Source organism: Myotis daubentonii, chromosome 5 (assembly GCF_963259705.1).
Source record: "Myotis daubentonii chromosome 5, mMyoDau2.1, whole genome shotgun sequence".
Taxonomy (NCBI): Eukaryota; Metazoa; Chordata; class Mammalia; order Chiroptera; family Vespertilionidae; genus Myotis; species Myotis daubentonii.
Window position 1 is genome coordinate 28,558,023 of NC_081844.1, and position 8,467 is coordinate 28,566,489.

Below are 8,467 nucleotides of genomic sequence, written 5' to 3' on the forward strand. Positions count from 1 at the left end.
CATAGCTGCTAAAATGGTCACAATTTTCCTGTTGGGGAAGTCAAGAAACAAAAACCATAGCTATTTATATGTAAACTTGACTATCAACTTCCTGGTGGTACTTGCCTCAGGGCGGGAAATTTCAAAAGCTACTTTAAATCGCCTTGGGAAACCTGTCTGCATTTCTTTCTCAGGTTCATCTTTGCCATTTTTAAGACCAAAACAGTCTCGGGTTTTTATTCTGTACTCAGCAAAAGGTCAAGTTCAGCTCAAAACTATGCGCACTCATTTTTAAGCTGGCCTTTTCCCTTTACATGTGCACAGAAATCCCGGATGCATTTATAAATTTGTAAATGCTTTTCAATTACAAGAAGGATTTTAATTTTAGAATACTTGGGGAGGAGGTAACCTGTTTCCACAGACCCTCACTCAGGCGGCCACCCGACCGGACCGCCACACAAAGGAGGGGTGAGAGCAGTCCCCCCTCCCTCCACATTCATACACTTTCATCAGACATTCATTCAGAGTTTAAACAATCCATTCAACTCCTAACAACTTCCCCATTCCTGAGGGAGCTCTAAAGCCTCCCCCAATCTCCTTGAAATTATTAATCCAGCAAGTCCACAAAATAAAACGGAAACACAAACAACTAAAGGGCCCAAAGAAATACAGCCTTCCAACTCCATGGAAGCAAAAAACAAAGACAAAAAACAAAACAAACCCAAAGCCAGACGTTGGCTGCGCGCCAACCAGCAGGAGCGACCCGCCTTTTCTCAGATTGAGGGGTTCCTACAGACCTTCCGACTCCGCGGAAGCAAAATTTCCCCTCTTCAGATGGAGGATCGGGGCGCCCCCCGACTCCTCCTGCCTGTCTCAGATTAAGGGGGTTCCTACAGACCTTCCGACTCTGCGGAAGCAAAGCTATACCCCTTCAGATGGAGGATCGGGGCGTCCCCCAGCTCCTCCCACCTGTTGATCCTGTGCATCCACTCAGATCATTATTACAGGCATTTACAGGCATTTACAGATTTCAGAAGTGAGCTCACAGATAGATACAAAACAAAACACACGACACAAACAAGACCTACCTACCGCGGTCAGTCAGGCCCTCCGGACTGGGAGTCCCATCGATGGTGTTGGGGATCCCGGTGAGCCCCCAAAATGTTATGCCCAGAATTCAAGATCCCCAAGATACCACGCCAGGGAGCCAGTCCGATGCAAAAGCAGAAGGTCCTTTATTGAGTTAGCTAACCCGACCCGGGCCTCCAGTCGACGCAGCGACCCGAAAACCGAGTCCACATGTACTCTTACTCTTACAAAATTATTAACAACACACACCTATATCTAACCAAGAATGTAAATGGATACTGCATTCAGTTTTGCTTCAGAAATGCAAGGTTGATTTTTGTTCTAAATGTGGGACTCTTTTAGTCCCACACCTGTTTAAAGCCTTAATTGAATGTTAATTTCTCAATGATTCCCCTTGCCCTATTGTGTAAAATTGCAACATTTTGCCCTTTCCACAACCCCTATCACCATCTCTCAACCAATCTTTTTTGTATGGTATCAGATTAGTCCACTGGGAGGTAGACATGTAGACAGAGATAAGCATGCAGGGGTATACTGAGGAGTTCTCAGATGAGTCCATGTGGAAGAAGAGGGAACAGTGTAAGACTAGGCAGAGAGAAAGTGAAATGCAATGGAGTTCCAATGTCAAACTCCCCTGACTCTGCAGGAAGTTCTATAGCTGGAATGTTGCTTCTGCATTGTTCTAAATTGAAGCAAGAAGTCCAGGTCTTAACACCTGCACTGATCAGTCATTATGTGCAGCCCTGCCAAGGGGGAGTGACCTTAGGTGCGGCATTGGTTCTCTTCTGAGGGGTTGATGCAAAGAGGGGCTGACCATGAAAGGCTGTTGCCAGCAGCACTCCTAGAAGCTTGGGTGATCACTGCTTCTTCACTAAAGAGTCGAGAGGTGTCATATCACAGTGCCCCACATTTACCTCTGTCATATATCACCCGTTTTTCAGAAATGCTTACTCCTGGAGCACTGGGATTTCTCTTTTTGTGCACGGTTTCATCAGCAGCATCTAATACAGGGCCTGGCAACAGTGTGTTCTCGATATTTGTTGAATGAATGAATAAATGTGTGCATTAGAATCTTAATCTTAAATTATGATTCAACACATTTACTGAGTAAAGACCTAAACATACGATTATTTTCTTTTTTTTTTTTTTAGATTTAATGAACAACACATTGAGTTGCTCCCTTTTTTATCATATATCTTTATTGATTTCAGAGAGGAAGGAAGAGGGAAAGAGAGATAGAAACATCAATGATGAGAGAGAATCATTGATTGGCTGCCTCCTGCACGTCCCCTACTAGGGATCAAGCCCGCAACCCAGGCATGGGCCCTTGACTGGAATTGAACCCAGGACCCTTCAGTCTACAGGCTGATGTTCTATCCACTGAACCAAACCAGCCAGGGCCAATTATTTTCAATAGATGAAAATAACAATGCAACATCCTTCCATGATGATAAAAACAATGATGTAAGAATAAAAGAAACTATCTTAGTTCCAAGAAAAGGTATTTCAGAAATAAACTATAGTAAATGAAATTGTTAATGGTCAAAGACTAAAATTATTCTTTTAAAAATCAATAACAATATATAAAAGTTGCTAATACTGCTTCTATATAAGCAACATAGTTCAGGTTTGAGTCATTGAGGAAAAAATGAACCATTGACAGGTAATATTAGCACCTAGGTGGAGAATGCAAAGAACTATAAATAATTTATTAGAAAGAACAAGAGAATGTTCTTGTTCAAAATACTATACAGATACTAATTGCATAGCTTTACAAAGCAAAATTTATTTAGAAAGTGTAATTTCTAAAAGACACATTTTTTTTCCTAATGGAGTTTTTAATAGACTTTGATAAGCTGATTCCACTGTTTCTTAAAATTATAATAAAGATAGCAGGTATAAACATCTACCTAAATATATAAGATAATTAAAACATTATGTCATTGGCACAGGAGAAGACTAACAAATCAGTGGAACAGAACAGAATCCCGGAGGGAGAGGGGAATGACATTGAGCCAAATTTAATATATGATAAGTACAGCATTTACAATCAGAGGGAAGATGATGAATTGTTCAGTATATTAGAGAGAGAGGAGAAAAGGAGCATTGCAAAGGCACTCAGGTGAGAGACCATGCATGGTGCATCTCCTGGAGCAAGAACTTCCCATGACTGGAGAGGAGGAGTAGGGGCAGTAGAGAGAGACGATGTTAAGGAGCTAAGCAAGGGTCTTTGTGTGGCGTTCGGAAGCATTTGGACCTTTTATACAAGTACATTATTCATCCCCAGATTAGAAACAAAATTTTCATATATTTTCTTCTATGTTCTTTTATAGTTTCTTTTTATTGCATTTTGAGCTTTAATTTATCTGGAATTAATACCCATTCATTATATGAGATAAGGATACATCCTTTAATTTTTTTCCAGCTAAATAGCCAATTATCCCAACTTCATTCATTGAATCACCTTCACTGATATTAAATGCTGCTTTAAATGTTATCATATATAAAATTACTTTTCTGAGTTTGTTTCTTTTTAAAAAAAATTTGTTTTATTGCTTAAAGTATTACAAAGAGTATTACATATGTCTCCTTTTTTTTCACTCCCTTGACATTACCCTGGCCTCCCCTACCCCCCAGTGTCTTGTGTCCATTGGTTATGCTTATATGCATGCATACAAGTCCTTCGGTTGATCTCTTACCACCACCACCACCCCCGCCCCCCCAACCCTCCCTGGCCTTCCCGCTGTAGTTTGACAGTCTGTTTGATGCTTAAAAGACACTTTTAATAAAATGTCAAATAAATACCTGGAAAGGAGTCTAAGAAAAGATATGAAAGTACATTGTGGAAAAATTGATAATATTTTACTACAAAACACAAAAATGGAAAGAATATTTTTAAATGGAATAGATATACACAATATCATAGAGATGTCAATTTTCCCCAATAGCTTTTTAAATTTAAGACAAATCCTAGAATTTTATTGTATTGGAGAAGTTGATTTTGAACTTTATATAAAAGAGAAATAGAGAAAGATTATTCTACTTGATGGCAAATAACAAAGTGAAGCATTTGCTTTACCAAATAGTAGATAATATGGAGCTATAGTGAGTAAAATGCTTTGGTTCTGGAACATACAGAAAAATAGTACCAAGTAACACCTCACCTATATGACAATTTAATTGAGGCCAAAGGAGGCATTGGACATTTGTTTTTTCATGAGAATGTGCCCTGTGATCCAGCATTCCTATTGATGTGTATAGATCCAAAAGGATTGAAATTGGGATCTCATAGAGCTCACCCGTGTTCATGGCAGCATTAGTCACAATAGCCAAGTTATAGAAACAACTTGAGTGTCCATGTCCAGCAACACATGAATGGATAAAGAAGATTTGAGATATGTATGGATATCTCCATATCCAATGAAATATTATTCAGCTACAAGAAATAAGGAAATCCTGCTGTTTGCAACATTTGGGATGAAACTCGAAAGCATCATGCTAACTGAAATAAGTCAGACTGTATAATATCATTTCTATGTGGAATTTGACACAGAATAGAATGTGGGTTACCAGGGTATGGAAGGTGGGAGAAATGGGCAGATGTTAGTCAAAGGGTACAGACTTCCAATTATAAGGTTAAGTTCTGAGGATGTAATGTACAGCATAATGATTATAACTAATAAGGCTGTGTTCTATACTTGAATATTGCTAAGAGAGTAGATCTTAAATGTTCTCATCACAAAGAGAAATGGTAAAATGGTAATTAGGTAACAGGATGGAGGTTTTAGCTAATGCTATGGTGATAATCATTTCTCCATACATAAATGTATCAAATCAACACATTATACACCTGAATCTTATATGTTATAAACAATGATATCATAAAAAATCTGGAAAAACTGATTAAATACTGGAAATCAAATACTGGCCGCATCAATTCAATTTCCACTGCCATATTACATTCCTTCTCCTTTTCTCTGTGTAATTTTTGTTAGGTCTATTTTATAAGCATACGTATGATTATATTAAGGGCCTACCCATATAATCTGAGATAAAGTCATCTTCTACAAATACCCCAAGTCCAACTAAGTAGCATTCCCCCAGTATGTCATATAATTTTAATGAATTAGGAAAAATAAAAAGTGGGCATACTTTTGAGGGCCACTATTTCACCCACTACAGAGATATATTCTGTTTGACTCCATGGAAAATCTATAATTATCTGACTCCAAGAAGAAAAAGAGTTCTTTCTCAGGCATCAGGTACCCTTATGACGTCTCCATCTGGCGACACCACCTGGTGATTCTGAGGACAAGACAACACCTGGCAGATTGAATGAGTCCCTACAATCCAGTTCCTATGCATTTCTTGCCTGTAAAGTCCTCATGAAAGCTAACTCTCTTTATTGCTTGGGCACATTAGAGTGAAAGATTCTTTTATTATTATAAATGAAGACTTCCTCACTGATAAAGTTCAAATACCTCACGATCTTTTCAAACCACTGACATAATCTAATTATGCAGATTTCATAGATAATGAAACAGTATAGTAGCTGATAATGTTTCTCAAAAGAATATAGTATATCAGCAAATGATCAATTTTATTACCAAATGGGTATATAAAAGTTCAGTTTTCTTAGTCTACTATAGGCCTAAGTCCAGGGTGCAATTAACATGACCCTTCCATGGAATAATTGGAAGCTATCCTCTAGATATCACCACAGCCTTGTTCCAATACTTTCCACCTGTGAGAGTGATAAAAAAAAAAAAATCTCTAAAACTAGAACCCTTGCCTCAGGCTTTGCTTCTATAGACCCCGAGCTAAGAAATTAAGTTTAGAAGATTAAAATTGTGTCAAGTGCCATAGAGCCAGGAAAAAATTAAAGTCAGGTTTCAACCTCAAGTGAAAATTAACTTGGTCATCATGCTGTCTAGCCATCTTACAAGAATGGTGATGGAAAAATTAAACACTGTGCCTCAACCAGGATTTCTTTCACGTTCCCTCATTCTAGAAACCCTTGCCCAAAGTAAATGGCACAAATTCAGAAAAGAAGGTACCCTACCAATGAGTTTCTTCAAGGCTTGTTTCATGTCTCTGTTCCTCAGGCTATAGATAAAGGGATTCATCATTTGAGGAAATACAATGTACATCATGGAAGCCACTGCAGTCTTCCTGGATGACTCAGCAATCGCAAAACTAATATACACACCAAAAATAGTTCCATAGAACAAGGAGACAACCGAGAGGTGAGACCCACAAGTGGAAAAAACTTTAAGCTTTCCCCCCAGTGATGGGATTCTCAATACAGAGAAGACAATTTGACTATAAGAGAAAATGATTCCACACAGAGGAATACCACCAAACAAACTTATAAGGACATATGTCAGAAGGTTATTGATGAGGGTGTCAGAACATGCGAGCTTCAGGACCTGAGCAAGCTCACAGAAGAAGTGAGGGATTTCCAGGTGCTTACAGAAAGACAACCGCAACACCATCAGACTGTGGAGCAAGGCAGCCACTGTACTAAGGGACAGTGAGAGTACAATGAGCAGAATACAGAGACGGGCATTCATGATAACTGTGTACCTCAAGGGGTGACAAATGGCCACATAGCGGTCATAGGCCATTGCTGCAAGGAGAAAATTCTCAAATCCACTCAGAACCAGGGCAAAGCCAATCTGGGCGAGGCAGCCTATATACGTGATGCTCTGATTCTGTGCTTGGATGTTCACCAGCATCTTTGGGATGGTGACGGTGATCACGCCGATGTCCGTAAAGGACAGGTTGGAGAGGAAAAAGTACATGGGTGTGTGCAGGTGGGAGTCGGAGAGGACGGCCAGGATGATGAGCAGGTTTCCCAGAACAGTGGCCAGATAGATGGACAGAAACAGGTAGAAGAGGAGGGACTGCAATTCTGGATCATCTGTCAATCCCAGCAGTAGGAATTCTGAAACGTCTGTTTGGTTTCCAGGTAACATGTTGTTCATGAACCTGATGGAACAGATGGGAGAAAATAAAATAAACTGAATGGTCCCCAGGAGTGTAACAGTAACATCCAATGGCAACTTGACAGAAACGTAAATTCTTGGTACTACTTTAGACTTACTGCAATAAACTCCTGGAGTGATGACCTATGTTTTAACAAGCCCTCCAGATGAATTTCATATTTGCTAAAGTTTGAAAACTAGGAATTAAACAACAAGAAGAAAACCGTTATTTAAATTGTGAACCTAAGGGAATACTTAGATCTTTCCCTCTGTTGATTTCTCCTGTCATCATTCTCTCTCACTCTTCCTCTTCCCTTCACTCCCTTTCTTGGCCCAAATATTTGATCACTAGCTCTGTTTATAACCTAATGTCAAGTGCTGAGACTGAAACAAAGAAAAGACATGGCATTTCCTTCAGAAATATTCCTTCACCTTCAAACAGAAAGATGAGAATGAAGTTATTCAATATCTCTTACAGAGCATATGGTCCCCAATCATCTGAAGGGTTTGTCAAATTATTGATGAGTTAGATCATACTATCACTCTATTATCCACGGGGAAACTTAGGAAAGGTGAGACTGTATCATGGACACAAGTATACAGTGGGAGGAAAAGACAAAGTTGAGTACATGTTGTCTGATGCTGAGTTGACTGTCTGATCATCACTGTTAATGCCTCTGGGTAACAGAGAATTAGAATTCCTAAACCATCACTCAGGTTTCATAATTTTCCTTTAAAATTTTTATATATTTATCTTGAAAAGTGCCTCAATTCCCCCATCCCCTACGGTATGTTCACTTCTCGCCATTGAGTAGTGTGTCAGGTAATGGCATCCATCCAAGTCCACGCTCTGCACCTGAGCTTAGATTTTAAAATGTTGCCTATAAGTATACAGTTCATAAGATTCCCCCATGGGTACACTACTCATCTGCATTATGAATTTTGTCTAAGAGAAGCTGCAAACCATGCTGATCACATTCTCTATCTCATCCTAAGGGATTTCTTCCTCTAAGGTGCCAAGTGGTATATTATGTAGAAAAATAAAAAAAATAGCTAATTTAGACAAGGAATGAAATGCATAGGCTCTTCATAAAACAGACAGAAATAGCAACAAGTGTTTTGGTCCTTGAAGGCAGAGATTTGCAAGATAATGCAGATTTATAAGAAACTTATAAAATAATCAGGTGTCCTAACAGGTTTGTCTCTCTGAAGCAATGGTCCTCCCTCTCCTGGCAAAGACAGAAGTGCCTGTGACAGCCTCCATTATGTGGTGTATCTTTTAGACTCAAGCACTTCAAATGTAATCCAAACCAGTGCTTGCTTTGTGAATGAAGACATTTGTTCCACTGTATAGGAGGTGTAGGTGCCCTCATTTGTCTAGCGGTGATGGCGAACCTTTTGAGCTCGGCGTG

The 8,467-nt window shown here is 39.3% G+C and overlaps 1 protein-coding gene across 1 annotated transcript; it reads right to left on the minus strand.

Moving 5' to 3' along the window:
* Window positions 1–6,070: 6,070 nt before the first annotated feature.
* On the minus strand, window positions 6,071–7,046 carry LOC132234202 (olfactory receptor 7G2-like). The gene is given in 2 exon segments (XM_059695247.1): window positions 6,071–6,109; window positions 6,111–7,046. Coding segments are annotated over 2 exon segments (975 nt in total).
* Window positions 7,047–8,467: the final 1,421 nt, after the last annotated feature.